Here is a 25,000-nt window from a genome sequence, read left to right on the forward strand (position 1 = left end):
AGGAGCACACCAGCACAGAAGCGGCCAGCAACTCAGGTTGGTACGAGATAGTACTAAACACTGAGACATTGAAATTCACATGCTGTGAAGGCAGAGAGTTAGAATACAGTGGAGACATTTGTCTTTGCTGCAGGGGTTGAGAATTTATAAAGGGACCACCACTAAGAATCTCTTGGCGGGAAAAGATGTCATCTTTGTAATCAAACAGAATTATATGCTGCGTCACCAATATAACAGCAATATCTGAGTCTGCTGTCACCCCAGCTCTGTAGTAAAAATCTTATATAGTTGCACCTAGACATCAGAGACAGAACACCTAAAGCTGAGGGGACAAATATCTGCAGACCCCTAAGTACATAAGATGATCATGCATCTGTAAGAATTTAATACATCTATAGTTGCTTTTCTTTTTGCCCTTTACATCCGTCCGTTTTTGTCTTCATTTGGAGTTATATCGGCTCTTTTTGGCAGTATTTTTTGTTACATTTTAGTTGTGGCCACAATTCCTTTATTGTATTGATTTTATTTGTATTGTATGTGTGTACGTTTTTATAGTGCAAATTAAATGACTAATTTATTCTGTTTTTAGCATTCTCTTAGCTGCTGTTTATAGAGCCACTCTTATAGTGCAAATTAAGTGCCTTTCACTTTTCTAATAAAACAAGCATGGTGAGTAAAAACCTGGCTACTGCAGCTGTACCCAGCAGTTTAATGTCCCTTTAAACTTCACTTGTGGAGCTCCTGCAACTTGTGAAGAACCAGTTGGCTGGAAAAGATCTCACCTTGCTATACACCTTCTGACTGCACATTTTATAAGCTTCCTGATTTAGTATATGAAGCAAATACTTATGTGGCACCACTCTCTTGCTATATTTTATCTACAGTGCATTTTGTTATCCACTGCCCCTTTACTGATCTGTCTCATACAGTAATGCAAAGGATCTTTTAATTGATTTATGTGACTCCCTATGATCAAAAATCTAAGCATTATATTATAATATGTGTCTCTCTCCTTCATATCCAGAACCTGCACAGCAAGACAGATAGCTCTCAAGCTAAAATTTACCTTTCTACATTTTTGAGGGACCTTACAGTACTGAGGGCCTATTTATTAATGTGCGAGCGGACATGATCCGATATTGCAGAACTTCTCCGCCGTACGCTGTCGGCATTTATCATTGCACCAGCAGTTCTTGTGATCGCAACGCTGCCCCCTGCAAATTCCCGACCAATCGGCCACCAGCAGGGGGTGTCAATCAACCCGATCGTATTGGATTGGGTTGTTTTCCGGCGATGTCTGTCAGCCGCCAGAAACACGGAGCTTGATAAATAGCTTTACATCATCAGGCCTTTACTACTCAGCTTCTAATGAGAGAACTTGTGTGTCTTTTCCATTCTGTATGGTTGCTTTATAATGTTTTGTTCATGTAAATTGCTGAACTGTAAAATCATTCACAATTTCCATTTTCTAAATGAAGAAAAGTGTTAAATGTTAATACTATTAAAAGAAGTTTATAAAGTAACATCTCACATTCATATGCCCTTTAGAAATGTGCAGGGAGTGAGAAATATGTATGACAACAGCACAGTGTATGGGTTGGCTCCTGTCCAGGAATGACCCAGACAGTCCGGGTTTCAATTTCTGTGTCAGAGTTTCAAACTTAGTCAGACCTGGATAAACAAACAGCTAGGTGTGTTGGGAAATGTGGTTCAAATATATGCTGCCTAGCAGTACTGTGCTTGTGCTGTTCTTCTTACTGAGTGACAGCTCCTGCATGATGCTTAGCTGTGGAATGAGTGTGTGTATCTTTGTGTTTGTTAGTGTATTTGTGTGTGTGTGTGTGTGCAGGGCCATAACTAGAAATTTTGGGGCCCCTGACTTAACCATTGACCTTCCCCCCCATTGACATGTGCAATTTCCGACCAAGTAACTAAAACCTAAATGCACTTTATTCTTAATTGTAGTCAAACTTGGAAATGTTGTGAAGGTAGTAACACACAAACACAGAGCTCAATAGTAAGGTCAACATGGCCTAAAAAGGAACAAACATTGGACACTCACAAACTCAAACACAAACGTACACATTCCCCCAAGGAAACACCCACAGAGACAGCCTCAGAAAACACACAAAGACATACACACTCACAGACACCCACAGAAAACACACAAAGACACCCACACACACAGAGAGACACTCATAGAAAACACACAAAGACATGCATACACACACACACCCTCACAGAGACATCCACAGAAAATGCAAAAAGACAGACACCTAAATCCTCACAGAGAGACCCACAGAAAAGAAATAGATACACACTCATAGAGACACCAACAAAAGCACAAAGACATAAACACAGACATCCACAGAAACACTCACAGGAGGTAAAATTTCTGCACATTGCCATCCCCTAAATCAACAGTGTGTGACATGCATGATAAAAAATAGCAGAAATTAAGAGATCACTTTTTAAAGAATCATGTTTGTAAATGAACAAACAAAAATACTTATGTGAATTCAAAATTGTACATTACTGATCTGTCAGAAGAAAAGTACTTTTGAAAGGTTGACATATGTTTGGGGTTTTCCCCCTCCCCATTTTACCCACTTAAATCTGTCAGCTGTACTTATGGATTTGAAAATGCTGTACTCTATATGGTCTTTGTGGAACCATAAGCTGTGGTACTCAGTCTCATACAATTTTGATCTGGTTAAATGCAGGATTTAGGCTTGCTTGTATCTATTTCAAAATTAAGTCAGCTGCAGTGTAAACTGAACAAGTTAACCTGTCTCATTTCAAACACCTAGCAATCTTAGCCTAAGAGTATAACATTTTATGCAGATGTAAAAAATCTTACATAAAATGCCTCCTGGCTTCAGGAAAGTCCTTGCATAAATGGGCAATAAACTGGAATGTAATTAAAATAAATATATACATTTAAAAAAAATCTTATCTGCCAAAAGGGCAACTACCATTTGTGTATTGAGGAGCAAACATTTCTGCATGGTTTTAAATATAGAATTTCTACAGCATTGACAAATAATCATCATAAATACACTGCTGCATATTGCTAAAAAATGTTTTTATGGACCCCTGGCCCCACCATACAACTACCACACTGAATTTACAATCTGAAATTGCATAAATAAAAAAAAAAACATTTACTAAGTAAGTCCTACTTACTCTGCAAATGAAAGTGATCTGCCGTCTGACTTAGGCACACACTGTACAAACTGAAGTGCCAAGTCTGTCTCACACTGTGCATAGTGGTTTAGTGCACACTCAGAAAATCTCTCAAATGCTAATGCTTTACTCCTTGTAATGATATTTTCCCACGCTCAATAGCACTCTGCTATAGCACCCTCTGGTGGCTATTCACCCCTGATGGCAGCCCTGTGTGAGTCTGTGTATGAAAGAAAATGTGTAGGAATTTATGTGTCAGTGTGTGAGTGTGTGTCTGAGTGTGAGTATCTGTGTGTGTGTATATGTGAATCTGTGTGTGAAAGAGAATGTGTGGGAATTTATGTGTCAGTGTGTGACAGTGTGTGTGAGTGTGAGTGTCTTTGTGTGTGTGAATGAAAGAGTATGTGTGTGTTAATGTTTGAGAGTAAGAGTGTGTGTGTGTTAGATAGGGAGTGTGAATATCTGTTTGAGAGTTTGTGTTTATTTGTTATTATATGCAGGGGTAGATGTATTAACTGTCGATCAGTGAATCATGTCCGCTTAACATTGCTGCTTCTTAACTTAGGTTTCAGCTTGAAACGATGGGCCTCTGAAACAGCATCCTCTGCTTAATAAATGGAGTCCGTAGTGTGTACTATATAGAGTGTATTCAAAAAAATGTTCATGTGTTGTGCACAGTGCAAGAGTTTTCTGGTTTGGCCTGAACAAAAGGTGCCAACCCTATGAATAGCAATGTTAAAAAATAATACAAAACTGAGCAGAAACAAACGAACGTTACCCTGAGAGGTTGGGGAATAAGTTATGGGTAGAGCCACGACAACCTGGGAGGGGAAAAAGATTGTGTGGATGGAATCAGATTTGTGTAGGGGAGATACTTTTGCTACTTTTCATATAGAAATTCCAGTCAATATGGCTGCCAAGGGTGTGAAACATTGCATACGTGCAGTATTTCTTAAACAATAAATGCTTCTGGGGAAGTGTAGTGGATGTAACTATATTTATATGGGTTTATTCCAGCTTAAGGGGCATATTTATCAAGTTCCGTATGGAGCTTGAGGCCCCTTGTTTCCGGCAAGCCTTCAGGTTCGCCGGAAAGAGAAGTTATCAAGAAGTTATGAAGCAGCGGACTAAAGACTGCTGCTCCATAACTTGTCCGCCTGCTCTGAGGCGACGGACAGAAATCAACCTGATCAAATTCGATCGGGTTGATTGACACCCCCTGTTGGCCACGAATCTGCAGGGGGTGGTATTGCACCAGCAGTTCACAAGAACTGCTGGTGCAATGATAAATGCCGACAGCGTATGTTGTCGGCATTTATCGATGGGCAGCGATGTGCAGCGGACATAATACGCTACTTCGTATCATGTCCGCTTGCACATTGTTAAATATGCCCCAAAATGCTTAAATTTATTTGTAAGGTGCCAGTAATTAACGCATTGCTCACTTGTTGCTCCCAATGCGCTAGAAGAGTGCTGATAGTCCTTTCCATATGCAGTAAAACAAGGCCATTAAAGAAAACCAGAATTCTTTGTAATTACTCAGTAGACCTGCAGAATAATTTACACAACACTGCAGTCTGGGTTGAGTGAGATACATTGTGCTTGACTTCTAAGGAAATGCCTGTAGGAACATCTGCTCAGCTGATAATGTAATGCAAGCGCGTGATTTTATATTCCCTGGAAGCTTATTAACAATCTTACTTGCAATACATGACAAGCAGCAAGCAATGGTCTTCTTCTGCATCCTATGCTTCTTTAGTGGATATCATCTTTAGAGAATAGTCTACTCCCTTGTAGATTTCAGTGCATCTGTTATTCTGAAAGGAATCCTTGCAGGTTTGTTTGTACACTGAACAGCAGTTATTAATACTGCACACAATATGGCAGTTTTATAAGTAGAAGATGTTGGCATCGAGAGCTAATAAATCACAGGGAAAAAAAATATCAGTGTATAAACGTTTTTAGAAATAAGCAATATGACCCTAATTTGATTCTTCACATGTAACAAGTTGCTAATTGTTTTAAGATATTGGATATCTTACAGTCAAGGTCTCCACTGTATACAGATAGACAATAAAGGTTTGTATCTAAAGAATTGTTCTGTTTTTATTTAGTTATATTAAATGTTTAATTAATTTTAAAATTTTGTTTAGGCTCCATCATGTCCAATAACCTTAAATTAAACTATAGTCATAAAAAAATAATAACAATAATAAAGATATACAAGAAAAGCATTAGGACACAACTGGCATCTCAGAAATGTGTTCTAACTAGGGATGGGCGAATGTTTCGCAACATTCGAAAAACGGCACAAATTTTTAACACGTTCGTTCATTCAAATCGAATTTCGAATGTATATATAACATTCTAACATTCAATTTTTGAATGTTCCGTTTCGAATTTTATGATTACATTCGAAAATATTCTTTTCGAAAAATTCTAATTTAAATTTGTAATAGTATTTCTAATGCTTTCTTTAAATGTAATATTCGAATTATGCAATATTCTATATAGAAACATTTGAAATGATATATTTGTATCTATTATTTATCAATTTACTAGATTCCCACCCTACCACATGAACTATTGAACTTCTGAATAGTATTTGTTAAATAGAATGTTAAATTCGAAATTTCAAATGTGGACATTCAATATAATTATAAACATTTGAATTCGAAAGTGACATTCGAAAACTGTAAATAGCATTCGATTATAGAATTTTTAAAAACATTCGTTCTTATCAACATTCAGATTTATAATTCGAATTTCGGTAATAACATTCGTTCTAACATTCGAAATTTGAAAGTTTACACATTCGCCCATCCCTAGTTCTAACCATGAAATGCTGATTGTGCATCTTTAAGAGTTAGTTATCTGCCCTGGCTTTACTAACATTGGAGCGGCTGGAGCAGTGTGCAGGAAGCAGTAACCAACTTCATATCTTGTTGACCCATTTCAAATGTTTAATGTTCCTTACTCCTGACAGGCAATGCTGTAAATGTTTTTTTCTTTGTTTAAACTAAAAGAAAGTCAATTCAATACAGAATGGATGTCCCTGTATTGAATTGAATCCCCGGGCCACTTTTTGCAGTACAGCGGTTCCACCCCTTGCTCTCTCTCTCTATCCCACTCTCTTTTGCTCTCTCTCCCCACTCTCTTTTGCTCTCTCTTTCCCCTTCTCTTTTCCTCCCTCTCTTTTGCGCTCTCTCTCTCCCTCTCTTTTGCACTCTCCCCCTCTCTTTTGCTCTCTCTCCCACTCTCTTTTGCTGTCTCTCCCTCTCTTTTGCTCTCTCTATCCCCCTCTTTTGCTCTCTTTCTCCCCCCTTTTTTGCTCTCTCCACCTCTCTTTTGCTGTCGATCTCCCTTTCTTTTGCTCTCTCTCTCCCCTCCTCTTTTGCTCTCTCTCTCCCCTCCTCTTTTGCTCTCTCCCCCTCTCTTTACCTCTCTCTCTCTCTCCCCCCCTCTATTTTGCTCTCTCTATCCCCCCTCTTTTGCTTTCTCTCTCCCCTTTCTTTTGCTCTATTTCCCCCCCTCTCTTTTGCTCTCTCTCCCCCTCTCTTTCCCCCCTCTCTTTTGTTCTCTCTCTCCCCTCTCTTTTGCACTCTCCCCCCTCTCTTTTGCTCTCTCTCTTCCCCTCTCTTTTGCGTTCTCCCCCCTCTATTTTGCTCCCTCTCTCTCCCTCTCTTTTGCTCTCTCCCCCCTCTCTTTTGCTCTCTCTCTCTCTCCCCTCTCTTCCCCCCCTTTTTTTGCATGCTCTCTCTCTCCCCTCTTTTGCGCTCTCTCCCCTTTCTTTTGTTCTCTCTCTCCCCTTTCTCACCCTCTCTTATGCTGTCTCTCTCCCTCTCTTTTGCTCTCTCTCTCCCTTCTCTTTTGCTCTCTCCCCTCTCTTTTGTTCTCCCTCCCCCTCTCTTTTGCTCTCTCTCTCCCTCTCTTTTGCTCTCTCTATCCCCCTCTCTTTTGCTCTCTCTCTCCCCCTCTCTTTTGCTCTCTCTCTCCCCCTCTCTTTTGCTCTCTCTCTCCCCTTCTCTTTTGCTCTCTCTCTCTCCCCTCTCTCCCTCCCCTCTCTTTTGCATGCTCTCTCTCTCCCCTCTTTTGCACTCTCCCCCTCTCTTTTGCTCTCTCTCTCCCTTTCTTTTGCTCTCTCCCCTCTCTTTTGTTCTCCCTCCCCCTCTCTTTTGCTCTTTCTCTCCCTTCTCTTTTGCTCTCTCCCCTCTCTTTTGTTCTCCCTCCCCCTCTCTTTTGCTCTCTCTCTCCCCCTCTCTTTTGCTCTCTCTCTCCCCCTCTCTTTTGCTCTCTCTCTCCCCCTCTCTTTTGCTCTCTCTCCCCTCTTTTCCCCCCCTCTCTTTTGCATGCTCTCTCTCTCCCCTCTTTTGCACTCTCCCCCTCTCTTTTGCTCTCTCTCTCTCCTTCTCTTTTGCTCTCTCTCTCCCCCTCTCTTTTGCTCTCTCTCTCCTCTCTTTTGCTCTCTCTCTCCCCTCTCTTTTGCTCTCTCTCTCCCACTCTCTTTTGCTCTCTCTCTCCCCCTCTCTTTTGCTCTATCTCCACTCTCTTTTGCTCTCTCTCTCTCCCCTCTCTTCCCCCCCTCTCTTTTGCATGCTCTCTCTCTCCCCTCTTTTGCACTCTCCCCCTCTCTTTTGCTCTCTCTCCCCTTTCTCACTCTCTCTTTTGCTGTCTCTCTCCCTCTCTTTTGCTCTCTCCCCTCTCTTTTGTTCTCTCTCCCCCTCTCTTTTGCTCTCTCTCTCCCCCTCTCTCTCTCCCCCCTCTATTTTCCTCCCTCTCTTTTGCACTCTCCCCCCCTCTTTTGCGCTCCCCCCCCCCCTTTTGTTCTCTCTATCTCCCCTCTTTTGCTCTCTCTCTCCACTTTCTTTTGCTTTTCCCCCCTCTCTTTTGCTGTCTCTCTCCCCTTCTCTTTCTCTCTCTCTCTTTTGCTCTCTCTCCCCCTCTCTTATGCTCTCTCTCTCCCCCTCTCTTTTGCTCTCTCTCTCCCCTCTCTTTTGCTCTCTCTCTTACTTCCCCCTCTCTTTCCCCCCTATCTTTTGTGCGCTCCCTTTCCCCTCTCTTTTGTGCTCTCCCCCTCTTTATTTTGCGCTCTCTCCCCTCTCTTTTGCTCTCTATCTCCCCCTCTCTTTTACGCTCTCTCTCTGTCTCTCTCTCCCATTTTTTGTGTTCTCCTCCCTCTCTTTTGCTCTCTCTTTCCCCTTTCTCTCCCCTCTCTTTTGCTGTCTCTCTCCCTCTCTTTTGCTCCCTCTCTCTCTCTCTCCTCTTTCTTTTGCCCTCCCTCCCCCTCTCTTTTGCTGTCTCTCTCCCTCTCTTTTGCTCTCACTAACCCCTCTTTTTTGCTCTCTCCCTCCCCTTTTTCTCCCCTCTCTTTTGCTGTCTCGCTCTCTCTATCTCCCCTCTTTTGCTCTCTCTCTCTCTCCCCTTTCTTTTGCTCTCCCTCCCCCTCTCTTTTGCTGTCTCTCTCCTTATCTTTTGCTATCTCTATCCCCCCTCTTTTGAGCTCTCTCACGTCCTCCCAGCCCCGTCACACCCGGCCCCTGCCTGCGTCACGCACGGCCCCATCCCGCCCCGCACGCGTCATGCCCCCCTCACGCCCGGTCGGTGGCAGATGCCCCAGGTCAGTCTGAGACTCTGTTAAAGGCCAGGTGTGTTTGTCCTCGCGCATGACAGCTTTGGACAAACACACTTGGCCTTTTATATTATAGGATGAGGCTTGTCTCTCCACTAATAGATAGGTGGAATCCTGCAAAAAACTATACCCAACAATAAAAATACACTTAGAATACACCTAGAATACAGTTTATTGTAGGCTAGGGTTTTTTATTTTTATTTTGGGGGGCTTTTATATTTTTATAGGGCTATTAGATTAGGTGTAATTGTTTTTATTTTGGATAATTTTGTTGGTTATTGTTCATAATTTACTGTTTTGTACTTTAGTGTTTTTTATTTTTTATAATTCAGTATTTCTTGTTTTTTTAACTGTAGTTTTTTTTTTTTTAGTAGTGTTAGGTTTTTTTAATGTGTAATTTAATTTATTTATTTAATTGATAGTTATTTTAATTTTAGTATAGTAATAATGTTAGTTTAATAAATAGACTTAGGTTTTTTTAATTTCCCAGGTAAGTTTTTATTTATTTTAAGATAGGGATCTTGTAATTTTAATTTAAAGTTAGGCGGTTGTTAGGTTTAAGGGTTAATAGTTTAATTTAGTTTTTTGCAATGTGGGGGGCTGGCGGTTTAGGGGGTTAATAGGTTTATTTAGTGGCAGTGATGTGGGAGGCCAAAGGTTTATGGTTTAATAACTTTATTTAGTAGCGGCGATGTTGGGGAGTGGCGGAATAGGGGTTAATATCTTTATTATAGTGTGGGTGATGTTTGGGTGCGGGGGAATAGGGGTTAATAACTTTATTTCTGTGGTGGCGATATCGGGAGCGGCAGATTAGGGGTTAATAAGTTTATGTAGGTGTCAGCGATGTCGGGGGCAGCAGATTATGGGTGTTTAGACTTGGGGTCTATGTTAGGATGTTAGGTTTAAACGTAACTTTTTTTTCCCCATAGACATCAATGGGGTTGCGTTATGGAGCTTTTCATTCCGCGATCACAGGTGTTAGTTTTTTTTCTAACACTCTCTTCCCATTGATGTCTATGGGGAAAGGGTGAACGAGCACGTCAAAGCAGCGCTTTGATTTTGTGCAGTATGGAGCTCATCGCCACCATATAACACGCACAAGGTGGCTTCTCAAAAACTTGTAATGGCAGCGCTATGGAGGGTGAAATAACGCAACTTTTGTTGCGTTCGTTTCGCACCCTCTATAGCGCAAAACTCATAATCTAGGTGATAGTTTTTTTAAGGCTTTTTTGGGCAGAGATATTTTTGCTGAATAAACACAAGTTTTACACATAGGACCCAATTTATCAAAGGTCTTGCGGACCTGATCCGACACTGTGGATCAGGTCCGCAAGACCTCGCTAAATGCGGATAGCAATACGCTCTCCGCATTTAACATTGCACCAGCAGCTCACAAGAGCTGCTGGTGCAACGCCGGCCCTTGGTGACTCGCGGCCAATCGGCCGCCAGCAGGGAGATGTCAATCAACCCGATCGTATTAGATCGGGTTGATTTCCGGTGATTCCTGTCCGCCTGCTCAGAGCAGGCGGACAGGGCTATGGAGCAGGGGTCTTTAGACCGCTGCTTCATAAGTTGTGTTTCTGGCGAGTCTGAAGACTCGCCAGAAACACGGCCCTTCAAGCTCCGTACGGAGCTTGATAAATGGGCCTGATAGACATGTTGAGAATATCAACAAATATATTAGGTAATTTCCAGATTTTAATACCACAAAACAACTAACAGAGAAATGATATTATATTTATTGGTTATCCATATATAAAACAATGGAATTGGATAATATTTATGGGAATTTTTTTACTTTGGTAATCCTTAGGGGCCAATTTATTAAGATGTTAACTAGGTTATTCCTCACGAGCCTTTAGGCTCGCCGAAATCAGGAATTGAGAAGCAGCAGTCATAAGACCGCTGCTCCTTAACTCATCCGCCACCTCGGAGGTGGCTGACAGCAATCAGCCTGATCGGATACAATTAGGTTGATTGACACCCCCTGCTAGCAGCCGCAAATGTGCAGGGGGCGGCATTGTACAAGAATGTCACTAGAAATGCTTGTACAATGATAAATGCCGACATCGCACTATGATAAAATGGCCCTTGGAGTGAAACTTCTCTGTGGATTCTTATTGGGTCTGTAGGGGGTAACACTGAATTTCTGTACCCCGATAATACCCACTTATGTTTATTTAAGATGGAGTGCTGCTCTATGCTTTATTTATAACTTTACTAACAATCAGTGGGGTGTAACAAATGAAAGTTGCATCTTCTTTTGACTAGCCTAGCAGACCAGGGATATCCATAAATCTCTTCTCTGCCTAAAGTGATATAACTCATTGCATAGCAAAGAGCTTTAGCCTTTCCCTTGGCCAAGCCTGTGCAGTCACTATACTATACAGTACTGTGAAAAAATCCAGATTTTTTACTATATTACGAGGCAGGAAATTCACAGACACTGTTGCTTCGGCAGACAATTAATTCAGTGCATAAATATAAAGATTAACATATTTTGCTCCAATGTATTATTGCTCTGTGAACTCAAATGAAATTACATTGCTCTGTGTGTCTGAGGTTAATATTAATGTTGTAATGGAGAACACACTTTTCATATTGACATTGAGAAAGTATTAACAAGTAACTCAATAAGTGCTCATTGGTGCAAAACCCTCTGTCGTTTTCATAGGTGCACACATACATTCAAATGATTTATGAACATTATTTTTATTTATTATTATTTATGAATGATTTATGACAGGGTTGAAATGTCCCATGGTAAATAAATACAAAACTTTATAAGAAAAGAAATTAATAATTTAATTATTTTTTTGTTTGTACAACTATAAAAATATAGGATTACATAATAATGTTTCAATCAGTAATTAATGACTAATACTACAGCAAAGGGATTTAAAACATAATTAACATTAGAAAAGCAGATTATTTGCAACAGATACTGAAATATCATTTGCTTTGTGGAGAGTCACTATTTAAGGAATCGTTGTGCAAAAACATGGGTATATAATCTTTCTTAAATTTTATGTTCTTGAGATGTATGTATGTATTGGGTACTTGTAAAGCGCGGCTAATCACCCGTAAGGGTCTCAAGGCGCAGAGAGGGTGGTGAATGAGTAGGCATAACTAGAAGTTCATACCTGCCAACATATTTATTTTAAAAATGGCATCAGGCAAATGGGGAAGAAATCTTTGAGTGGGTCGTGTATAATCTGGTGCGGATCTGAACAAGGCTGGTATTGTTTGGGCAGGGTTTGGATCCCAGATACCCAAGGACGATTGAAGGCTGGACAAGACAAATCAAATCAATGTAATCTTAAACTCAAAAAATACTTCTGGCTATGAAATATATTGTGAATTTCAAAAGAAAGAGATTTCAGTATATGGTAATAAAAGGTTTTGAAAATTTAGCAAGACTGGAATGGCTTCTTATGTTTGTCATTGTCCTATGTTATTATGTACAGTCTGTACAAAAGCCCACTCATTTCTACATTAATGATTGGTTCCATATAATAACAGACACTTTGGAGAGACTTAAGAGGCTTTCAAATCTTGGGCAATATACGGGTGTTACTTTATTATTAAAATCCATATCATTGGTTAGTCATTAAAGGGACATTAAACACTAAATACATGCTAGATAGAATGATGCATTCAAAGAAAAGATTAGTCCATGACTAACATATAGATGCATTTTTTAAAGTTTCATTAGTTGTTTAAAAAGTGACAAAATAAGTGTAAAGTTTTAGTGTCTATAAAACACTGGGAGCTGCCATGTTGTAACTTGTGTTACCTTCTCTGCTGTAGCCAATTAGGGACAGTTATACATAGGTCACTAGAGTGTGCAGCCAATGGTTGTGCTGGGTTTAACAGTGTTCTGCACTTCCATTTCTAACAGGAACTGAAAAGCTCACAATTTCAGAATAGAAATACAGGCAAAGAGTACAAAATAAATAATGAAAGTATATTGCAGGATGCAGAGTTGTTTTATATATACAATTTATCATTTTATATTACCATCTCAAAGTGTTTAATGTCCCTTTAATGAAACAGAATGTTAAACAAATTAAACAGAATTCTACATGCAGATTAAATATTTTTTTTTAAATGTAATTAGATCTGCAACATATGAGGGATTTAAAAATCTCAAAGTCCAGGCATATACCTCTCTTACAAACCTTCTCTAAAGTAGTATATATATATATATATATATATATATATATATATATATATATATATATATATATATATATATACTGCAAATATATATACATATATTATACACTATATATATATACATATATATATATAAGTAATAGCAGCACTCAATGAACAGATGTCCCACAGCAGTTCAGAAATCTTTTTCTTTATTTTAATAAAATACAATGTAATAAATATTTATTTTAAACAAAGTAGTTTAATATATAAATTGTAATATTAGGATACATATTTAAACTCCAGCACATCCAAAAACAGGGATCATTCATTGGATTGTTTTTTTATTGAGATCTTACTAACAAGTGTTTTATATAAAAAAAGAATTGTAGATAAAAAGTAGAAAGTGCACATTTAAGAAGAAAACAATGAATTCTGGGTAAATGTCACTGTTACCTGCTGTTAAATGAGCGGCATGCACAAGAACGCGGACCCCTGGCTTCAGCTCAAAATTGACCATGTCTTGGTTGAGCTTGTTAATAAATATGTCAGAAATCTGGAAAAAGAAATAAGGAGGTTTAAAAGGAATTATATAAAATAAAGAATTAGGAGATGCAGCATTGAAAATTGGAAAACAGTGAAACATAATTTGGTTCCATTAATAAGGTTTTACATCAGTTTTGCATTTTTCTGCACAGTTGCAGGGCAAGAATTCCAAGTTTTTTAATTTATCTTTTTTTATAAAGTCCTAATCTTCTCTGCCTGCTTCTCTGTTTATTTATTTTTTGTTCTAAAATGCAAATGTTAGTGTATATTTATTCACAACAACTATTTCCTTTATGATTACAGTACTGTATACAATTTTTAAATAGTAATATAATTAGACATGTGAACATGCAAAAAAAAAATTTTTAATCCGAAAGATTTATTTTGGATTTTTTTAAACGTTTGGTTCGACGGAATTCCGTCCATGCAGGCAATCGGATTTGTTATCTTTATTCCCATTGAGAACAGCTAATATAGACAATTACTAATAACAAAAATCTTACATTATAGGATTTGATCAATTAAAAGAACCTATCTTTCTATGTTCAAAGAACATACAACTCTGTATGGCTAAACTCCAGCATTTAGTGCCTGACTCTAGCATCAGTCGTTAGTAATACTATAGCAGGATAGGACATGGAACAATAGACAAATGAATGGTCAGACCCTCTGTAAATCATTAGAAGCAAAGTAGCTTATTAACCAAACAATATAACTCCTTTCCACGATTCCTGGACTTTTTTTGGGGTGCCAAACGACATGAACGAATGAAAAAGTCAATTTTTGTCACACAATTATTAATTTTTCATCTGTTTCGTCCAATAATTAATTCAGGTGTTCGTTTAGCAAAAAAATAAACGAATCAGAAAATTCTGACAAATTTGCATTAATCCGAAGCCCAAATGCACATATCTTATAAAAATTATTTAAAACTACCTTTAGATTGCATGGATAAGCTGTATTATGACAAGTAAATTCTGCCTAAATTATATAAGATATTTTTGTTTACACTTAATCCCATCCCCTCTCCAATCTCACCCATTTTACAGATACAAATATAGAAATATACTGAAATACAATATTCATTTGTAAGTTATTTAAATGGACAGTAAATTACAGCATTTTGATGCAATCTTCTAATATATTAACCTAGCAGAGTTTGAATGTTATTAGAACAGATTTATATGTTTTTGCTGCTGATGTTTTTCAGTGGTCAAACTCGAGTCACTATTGCCATTATTATTCCCATATGTAAATATACTTTGGAGCCCTTTCCACTTAAATACCTGAAAACAAGTAAAATCATTTTTAATAAATTTAATATTTAATAATGTGTTTTACTGTGTATGTACTGTAAATATTTTACATTCCAATGTTCTTCACATAGTGGAAAATATTCAATCTACTTTCGGTTTGATGCAGTAGGTTTAACTCCTGTCAGGATAGTGTACAAGCGATAGGTGTTTTTTTCTAGTTTGCGCTCACCATTAAGGAAAGCCTATAGGGAGAAGTTAGTGCGGTTGCAATATCTAAAGTTCTAAAGGTAGATTTATCAAATGTCAGGCGGACATGATCAGCTGTAGCGGATAATGCCTGCCTGACATCGATAAATGCTGACAGCATACGCTGTTGGCATTTAACATTGCACAAGCCTTTCTAGTGAAATGCTTGTGCAATGCTGCCCCCTGCAAATTCACGGCCAATCGGCCGCTAGCAGGGGGTGTCAATCATCCCGATCGTATCTGATCGAGATGACTGCACTCTGCCACCTCAGAGGTGGCAGATGAGTTAAGAAGCACCTGTCTTATGACCGCTACTTCTTAACTTTAGTTTCAGGCGGACCTAAAAATAGGTGTGAAAATATGTATGTATGTGTGTGTGTGTGTGTGTGTAAATATGTATGTATGTGTGTAAATAGGTTTATGTATGTAAATAGGTGTGTAAATAGGTATGTATGTGTGTGTAAATATGTATGTATGTGTGTGTGTGTGTAAATATGTATGTGTGTATGTAAATAGGTGTGTGTATGTAAATAGGTGTGTGTATGTAAATAGGTGTGTATGTAAACAGGTGTGTAAATAGGTATGTATGTGTGTGTAAATATGTATGTGAGTATGTAAATAGGTGTGTGTATGTAAATAGGTGTGTAAATAGGCATGTGTGTGTGTGTAAATATGTATGTATGTGTGTAAATATGTGTGTGTATGTAAATAGGTGTGTGTATGTAAATAGGTGTGTGTATGTAAATAGGTGTGTGCATGTAAATAGGTGTGTAAATATGTATGTATGTGTGTGTGTGTGTAAATATGTATATATGTGTTTATGTGTGTAAATAGGTGTATGTATGTAAATAGGTGTGTGTATGTAAATAGGTGTGTAAATAGGTATGTATGTGTGTGTAAATATGTATGTATGTGTGTAAATAGGTGTGTGTATGTAAATAGGTGTATGTATGTAAATAGGTGTGTGTATGTAAATAGGTGTGTGTATGTAAATAGGTGTGTAAATAGGTATGTATGTGTGTGTAAATATGTATGTGAGTATGTAAATAGGTGTGTGTATGTAAATAGGTGTGTGTATGTAAATAGGTGTGTAAATAGGTATGTATGTGTGTGTAAATATGTATATATGTGTGTAAATAGGTGTGTGTATGTAAATAGGTGTGAGTATGTAAATAGGCGTGTAAATATGTATGTATGTGTGTAAATAGGTGTATGTATGTAAATAGGTGTGTGTATGTAAATAGGTGTGTATGTAAACAGGTGTGTAAATAGGTATGTATGTGTGTAAATATGTGTGTGTTTGTAAATAGGTGTGTGTATGTAAATAGGTGTGTGTATGTAAACAGGTGTGTAAATAGGTATGTATGTGTGTGTAAATATGTATGTATGTGTGTAAATATGTGTGTGTTTGTAAATAGGTGTGTGTATGTAAATAGGTGTGTGTATGTAAACAGGTGTGTAAATAGGTATGTATGTGTGTGTAAATATGTATGTATGTGTGTAAATAGGTGTATGTATGTAAATAGGTGTGTTTATGTAAAAAGGTGTGTAAATAGGTATGTATGTGTGTGTAAATATGTATGTGAGTATGTAAATAGATGTGTGTATGTAAATAGGTGTGTGTATGTAAATAGGTGTGTAAATAGGTATGTATGTGTGTGTAAATATGTATGTGAGTATGTAAATAGGTGTGTGTATGTAAATAGGTGTGTGTATGTAAATAGGTGTGAGTATGTAAATAGGCGTGTAAATATGTATGTATGTGTGTAAATAGGTGTGTGTATGTAAATAGGTGTGTAAATATGTATGTATGTGTGTAAATAGGTGTGTGTATGTAAATAGGTGTGTAAATATGTATGTATGTGTGTAAATAGGTGTGTGTATGTAAATAGGTGTGTATGTAAACAGGTGTGTAAATAGGTATGTATGTGTGTGTAAATATGTATGTGAGTATGTAAATAGGTGTGTGTATGTAAATAGGTGTGTAAATAGGCATGTGTGTGTGTAAATATGTATGTATGTGTGTAAATATGTGTGTGTATGTACATAGGTGTGTGTATGTAAATAGGTATGTATGTGTGTGTGTAAATATGTATGTGAGTATGTAAATAGGTGTGTGTATGTAAATAGGTGTGTGTATGTAAATAGTTGTGAGTATGTAAATAGGTGTGTAAATATGTATGTATGTGTGTAAATAGGTGTGTGTATGTAAATAGGTGTGTATGTAAACAGGTGTGTAAATAGTTATGTATGTGTGTGTAAATATGTATGTGAGTATGTAAATAGGTGTGTGTATGTAAATAGGTGTGTAAATAGGCATGTATGTGTGTGTGTGTAAATATTTATGTATGTGTGTAAATATGTGTGTGTATGTAAATAGGTGTGTGTATGTAAATAGGTATGTATGTGTGTAAATAGGTGTGTGTATGTAAATAGGTGTGTAAATATGTATGTATGTGTGTAAATAGGTGTGTGTATGTAAATAGGTGTGTAAATATGTATGTGTGTAAATAGGTGTGTGTATGTAAATAGGTGTGTGTATGTAAATAGGTGTGTAAATATGTATGTATATGTGTAAATAGGTGTGTGTATGTAAATAGGTGTGTGTATGTAAATAGGTGTGTAAATATGTATGTATGTGTGTAAATAGGTGTATTATGTGTGTAAATAGGTGTGTGTATGTAAATAGGTATGTATGTGTATGTGTAAATATGTATGTGGGTATGTAAATAAGTGTATGTGTAAATATGTATGTACTGTATTTGTGTGTGTGTGTAAATATGTATGTGAGTATGTAATTAAGTGTGCATGTAAATAGGTGTGTTTATGTGTAATTATGTATGTGTGTGTGTGTAAATATGTATGTGAGTATGTAAATAAGTGTGTATGTAATTGTGTGTAAATATGTATATGAGTTTATGTGTGTATGTTAATAGATGTGTGTATGTGTAAATGTGTATGTGTAGGTATAAATAGGTGTGTATGTAACTATGTATGTGTGTGTGTGTATGTAAATATGTATGTGAGTATGTAAATAAGTGTGTATGTAATTGTGTGTAAATATGTATATGAGTGTATGTGTGTATGTTAATAGATGTGTGTATGTGTAAATGTGTATGTGTAGGTATAAATAGGTGTGTATGTAAATATGTATGTGTGTATGTGTGTGTAAATAAGTGTGTATGTGTGTGTAAATAAGTGTGTATGTAATTATTTGTTAAGGTATTAAATAAAACAAACATAAAGTTACTGCACAAGAATATGTTTTGCAATGTCTAAGCATATCGAAAGAGATTGGAGTAGTGGGCGTGACATGGCTAAATTCCTTATAGCCATTGATTTTCTATGGTAAAGTAATATTCTTTGATTAAGTGACAGCACACATTTTACCTGCTTCACATATAGCTAGTTGGTGGCTATAGTGGGGTATTCCAGTGAGTTTTTCCTTTTTATCATTTGATATTTTATAATCTGGACTTTTTTATTATGATGGCTTTCTGTTAAAGGGACACTGAACCCAAATGTTTTGTGATTCAGTTAGAGCATGCAATTTTACGCAACTTTTTAATTTACTCCTATTATCAATTTTTCTTCAGTCTCTTGCTATCTTTATTTGAAAAAGAAGGCATCTAAGATTTTTTTCTTGGTTCACTACTCTGGACAGCACTTGTTTATTGGTGGATGAATGTATCCACCAATCAGCAAGAACAACACAGGTTGTTCACCAAAAATGGGCCAGCATCTAAACTTACATTCTTGCTTTTCAAATGAAGATACCAAGAGAATGAAGAAAATTTGATAATAGGAGTAAATTAGAAAGCTGCTTAAAATGTTATGCTCAATCTGAATCACGAAAGAAAAAATTTGGATTCAGTGTCCCTTTAAACATTTTATGAGTAAAAAAATATAAACTAGCTACTGCAATGATTAAAGTGCTGTGGAGCATATTGCAGGGTCAGGAGTCTATCGTCTGTAGAATGTTATTTGACCTCTCTAGCGGCAGTAGAAATAACATAATTTATGCTTACCTGATAAATTTATTTCTCTTGTAGTGTATCCAGTCCACGGATCATCCATTACTTATGGGATATATTCTCCTTCCCAACAGGAAGCTGCAAGAGTCCACCCACAGCAAAGCTGCTATATAGCTCCTCCCCTAACTGCCATTACCAGTCATTCGACCGAAAACATGCAGAGAAAGGAAAACCATAGGGTGCAGTGGTGACTGTAGTTTAATGGAAAAATTACCTGCCTTAAAGAGACAGGGCGGGCCGTGGACTGGATACACTACAAGAGAAATAAATTTATCAGGTAAGCATAAATTATGTTTTCTCTTGTTAAGTGTATCCAGTCCACGGATCATCCATTACTTATGGGATACCAATACCAAAGCTAAAGTACACGGATGATGGGAGGGACAAGGCAGGTACTTAAACGGAAGTTACCACTGCCTGTAAAAAACCCTTTCTCCCAAAAATAGCCTCCAAAGAAGCAAGGTATCAAATTTGTTAAATTTGAAAAAGTATGAAACGCATACCAAGACTCCATCTTGTAATCTGTTCAACAGAAGCCACATTTAAAAAAGGCCCAAGTGAAAACCACAGCTCTAGTAGAATGAGCTGTAATCCCTTCAGGAGGCTGCTGTCCAGCAGTCTCATAAGCTAAATGAATTATGCTTTTTAACCAAAAAGACAGAGAGGTTGCTGAAGTCCTTTGACCTCTCCTCTGTCCAGAATAGACAACAAACAAGGTGAATGTTTGATGAAAATCTGTAGTAGCTTGTAAGTAAAACTTTAAAACACGAACCACGTCCAAATTGTGTAATAGACGTTCCTTCTTTGAAGAAGGATTAGGATACAAGAATGGAACAACAATCTCTTGAGTGATATTCTTGTTAGATACCACCTTAGGTAAAAACCCAGGTTGGTACACAGGACTACCTTATCCGTACGGAGAACCAGATAAGGAGAATCACATTGCAACGCAGATAACTCGGAGACTCTATGAGCCGAGGAAATAGCTACCAAAAGGAACTTTCCAAGATAGAAGTTTGATATCTATGGAATGAAAAGGTTCAAATGGAACTCCTTGAAGAACCTTAAGAACCAGCTTTAAGCTCCATGGCGGAGCAACATTTTTAACCACAGGCTTGGTTCTAACCAAAGCCTGACCAAATGCCTGAACGTCTAGAATACCTGCCAGACGCTTGTGCAAAAGAATAGACAGAGTAGAAATCTGTCCTTTTAAAGAACTAGCTGACAACCCTTTTCTCAAAATCATCTTGGAGAAAAGATAATATCCTGGGAATCCAGACTTTACTCCATGAGTAACCCTTGGATTCATAACAATAAGATATTTACACCATATCTTATGTTAAATTTTCCTAGAGACAGGCTTTTATGCCTGTATTAAGGTATCAATTACTGACTCGGAGAAGCCATGCTTTGATAACATCAAGCGTTCTGTCTCCAGGCAGTCCATCTCAGATTAGTTATATTTAGATGGTTGAAAAGACCCTGAGATAGAGGGTCCTGTCTCAGAAGCAGAGACCGTGGTGGAAAGGATGACATGTCCACCAGATCTGCATACCAGGTCCTGCGTGGCCACGCAGGCGCTGTCAAAAGCACCAAAGCACTCTCCTGCTTGATCTTGTGCAAACCCCTCCGGAGGGAATTCCCACTCCCCCGGATGAAAAGTCTGACGACTTAGAAAATCTGCCTCCCAGTTCTCAACACCTGGGATAGGGATAGCTTTTAGACAAGAGTGAGTCTCTGTCCAGTGAATTATTTTAAGACTTCTAACATTGCTAGGGAACTTCTGTTCCCCCTTGATGGTTGATGTAAGCCACAGTCGTGATATTGTCCGACTGAAATATGATGTACCTCAGAGTTGCTAACTGAGGCCAAGTCTGAAAAGCATGGAATATCGCTCCCAGTTCCAGAATATTCATTAGAAGGAGGGTCTCCTCCTGAGTCCACTATCCCTGAGCCTTCAGGGAGTTCCAGACTGTATCCCAACCTAAAAGGCTGGCATCTGTTGTAACAATTGTCCCATCTGACCTGCGGAAGGTCATACCCTTGGACAGATGGACCCGAGATAGTCACCAGAGAAGAGAATCTCTGGTTTCTTGGTCCGGATTTAACAGGAGAACAAATCTGTGTAATCCCCGTTCCTCTGGCTGAGCATGCATAGTTGCAGTGGTCTGAAATGTAGGCGTGCAAACGGTACTATGTCCCTTGCCGCTACCATTAAGCCGATTACATTCATGTACTGAGCCACCAAAGGGCGCGGATGGAATGAAGAACACGGCAGAAATTTAGAAACTTTGACAACCTGGACTCCGTCAGGTAAATTTTAATTTCTACAAAATCTATCAGAATCCCTAGGAGGGAAACCCTTGATATTGGGGATAGAGAACTCTTTCCTTGTTCACTTTCCACCCATGCGATCTCAGAAATGCCAGAACTACGTCCGTATGAGACTTGGCAACTTGGATGTTTGACGCCTGTATCAGGATGTCGTCTAAATAAGGGGCCACTTCTATGCCCCGCGGCCTAAGGACCGCCAAAGTGACCCCAGAACCTCCATAAAGATTCTAGGGGCTGTAGTTAACCCAAAGGAAAGAGCTACAAACTGGTAATGCCTGTCTAGAAAGGCAAACCTGAAAAACCGATGGTGATCTTTATGCATCGTAATGTGAGGATAAGCATCCTTCAAATCCATTGTAGTCCTCTATTGACTCTCCTGGATCATAGTTAAGATGGTACGAATAGTTTCCATCTTAAATGATAGAATTCTAAAGAATTTGTTTAAGATCTTTTAGATCCAAAATAGGTCTGAAGGTTTCCTTTCCTTGGGAACCACAAACCGATTTGAGGAAAACTGTGTCCCTGTTCCTCTATTGGAACTGAATGGGTCACGTACACAATGCAAGAATGTCTCTTTCTTTATCTGGTTTGCAGATAAATGTTGAAAGGCAAAAACTCCCCTTTTTTGGGGGGAAAGCTTTGAAATCCAGAAGATATCTCTGGGGTATAATTTCCAATGCCCAGAGATCCTGGGCATCTCTTGCCCACGCCTGGGCGAAGAATGAAGTCTGCCCCCTATAGGATCCGTTACCAGATAGGGGTCCGTTCCTCATGCTGTTTTAGAGGCAGCAGCAGGCTCCTTGACCTGCTTATCTTTGTTCCAGGTCCGGTTGTCTCCAGACCGCCTTGGACTGAGCAAAAGTTCCCTCTTATTTTGCCTTAGAGGAAGTTGATGCCACACCTGCCTTGAATTTTCGAAAGGCACGAAAATTAGGCCTTTTTTGTCCCTTGATTTGGACCTGTCCTGAGGAAGGGCATGATCTTTTCCTCCAGTGATATAAGTAATAATCTCCTTCAAACTAGGCCTGAATAGGGTCTGCCCCTTGAAGGGAAGTTAAGTAGCTTATATATTAAAGTCACGACAGCTGACCATGATATAAGCCATAGCGCTCTGCGCGCCAGTATAGTAAAAAACAGAATTCTTAGCCGTTAGTCTAGTCAAAGGAACAAAGGCATCAGAAAACAAAGGAATTGGCTAGCTTAAGTGCTCTAAGCTTGTCAAATATATTCATCCAATGGAGCCTGTAAAGCCTCATCAAGAGACTCAAACCAGAACGCCGCAGCAGCAGTGACAGGAGCAATGCGTGCAAGGGGCTGCAGGATAAAACCTTGTTGAATAAACATTTTTTATCCATTGGATCTAAAAAAGCACAACAGTCCTCGCCAGAGGTAGTGGTACGCTTAGCTAGAGTAGAAACTCTTCTCTCCACCTTAGGAACTGTCTGCCATAAGTCCCGTGTGGTGGCAACTATTAGAAAACATTCTTCTAAAAAATAGGAGGGGAAGAGAACGGCACACCTGGTCTATCCCATTCCTTATGAAAAATTTTAGTAAACCTCTTTAGGTATTGGAAAAACATAAGTACACACCGGCACTGCATATTATTTATCCAGTCTACACAATTTCTCTGGCACTGCGATTGTACACATTCATTCAGAGCAGCTAAAGCCTCCCTGAGCAACAAGTGGAGGTTCTCAAGCATAAATTTTAAATGTAGAAATATCAGAATCAGGTTAAATCATCTTCCCTGAGTCACAAATATCACCCACAGACTAAGCATATTGTGAGGTAGTATCAGACATGGTTCTTAAAAGCGTCTGTATGCTCTGTATCTACCCCCAGAGCTGTTTTGCTTTCCTTTAATTTCAGGTAGTCTGACTAATACTGCTGCCAGTGTATTATACACAACCTTTGCCATGTCTTGTAAAATAAACGCTATGGGTGCCCTTGATGTACTTGGCGCCATTTGAGCGTGAGTCCCTAAAGCGGGAGTCAAAGGGTCTGACACGTGGGGAGAGTTAGTCTGCATAACTTCCCCCTCGACAGAATCCTCTGGTGATAATGTTTTTAAATACAAAAAATGATCTTTATTGTTTAACATGAAATCAGTACATCTGGTACACATTCTAAAATGGGGTTCCACCATGGCTTTAAACATAATAAACACAGAGCCTCCTCTATGTTAGACATGTTAGAACTAATAAAGAGACTAGTAAGCTTGGAAAACACTTTAAATCAAGTTAACAAGCAAATATAACAAACGTTACTGTGCCTTTAAGAGAAACAAATTTTGTCAAAATTTGAAAAACAGTGAAAAAAGGCAGTAAATCAAACGAAATTTTTACAGTACATGTAATAAGTTAACAGAGCATTGCACCCACTTGCAAATGGATGATTAACCCCTTAATGCAAAAAACAGATAAAAAAAAAACAAAAAAACAACATTTTTTTAAACAGACACAACAAAACTGCCACAGCTGAGCTGTGGATTACCTTCCCTATAACTGTTTCTATGCAAAATTTAAGCCAGCCATGTGGAAAAATTAGGCCCCAATAAGTTTTATCACCAAACATATGTTAAAAAACGATTAAACATGCCAGCAAACGTTTTAAAACACATTCTTATAAGAGTATGTATGTCTATTAATAAGCCTGATCCAGTCGCTATCACTGCATTTAAGGCTTTACTTACATTACTTCGGTATCAGCAGTATTTTCTTAGTCAATTCCATTCCTTAGAAAAATATATTACTGCACATACCTTAGCATATATCTCTATCAATCAGCCTGGTACCAGTCGCTTTCACTGCATTTAAAGGCTGTACTTACATTACTTCGGTATCAGCAGTATTTTCTTAGTCAATTCCATTCCTTAGAAAAATATTTTACTGCACATACCTTATTTGCAGGAAAACCTGCACGCCATTCCCCCTCTGAAGTACCTTACTCCTCAGAATGTGTGAGAACAGCAACTGGATCTTAGTTACGTCTGCTAAGATCATAGAAAAAACGCAGGCAGATTCTTCTTCCAAATACTGCCTGAGATAAACAGCACACTCCGGTGCCATTTAAAAATAACAAACTTTTGATTGAAGAAATAAACTAAGTATAAAAAACCACAGACTCTCACGACCTCCTATCTATGTTGAGACTTGCAAGAGAATGACTGGTAATGGCAGTTAGGGGAGGAGCTATATAGCAGCTTTGCTGTAGGTGGACTCTTGCAGCTTCCTGTTGGGAAGGAGAATATATCCCATAAGTAATGGATGATCCGTGGACTGGATACACTTAACAAGAGAAAAACACAATTTTCTGAGTTAAATTAAAGAAAAAGTGAGCTAAACACATAAAGCATCACAATAGTTTCTACTGTACATATTTAAACATTTTAAAGGGAATTAATTATTAAAATGTAACATTTCATATATAAACCCTTAACAGTTACAGGTCACTTCTACCTAATGTTCAGAGAACCTAGTGACCTCAGTTGAGGTTAACCTGAACAAAAAGGAAGGGATGTGGAACAGCTGTGTAGAGTGGCATTTGGTACCATCTGTGGGATATGACATTCATCTGGTAACTTGCACAAATCATATCAAATGTGATTATGC

General features: G+C 38.2%; 1 protein-coding gene across 1 annotated transcript in view; it reads right to left on the minus strand.

Annotated features, from left to right (window-relative positions):
- Positions 1-25,000, minus strand: part of LOC128640533 (VPS10 domain-containing receptor SorCS1-like) — a 1,407,808-nt gene that overhangs the window by 66,712 nt on the left and 1,316,096 nt on the right. The window contains 1 exon segment of the mRNA XM_053693005.1: positions 13,430-13,529. Coding sequence (XP_053548980.1) covers positions 13,430-13,529 — 100 coding nt within the window.

This window comes from Bombina bombina, chromosome 9 (genome assembly GCF_027579735.1).
Source record: "Bombina bombina isolate aBomBom1 chromosome 9, aBomBom1.pri, whole genome shotgun sequence".
Taxonomy (NCBI): domain Eukaryota; kingdom Metazoa; phylum Chordata; class Amphibia; order Anura; family Bombinatoridae; genus Bombina; species Bombina bombina.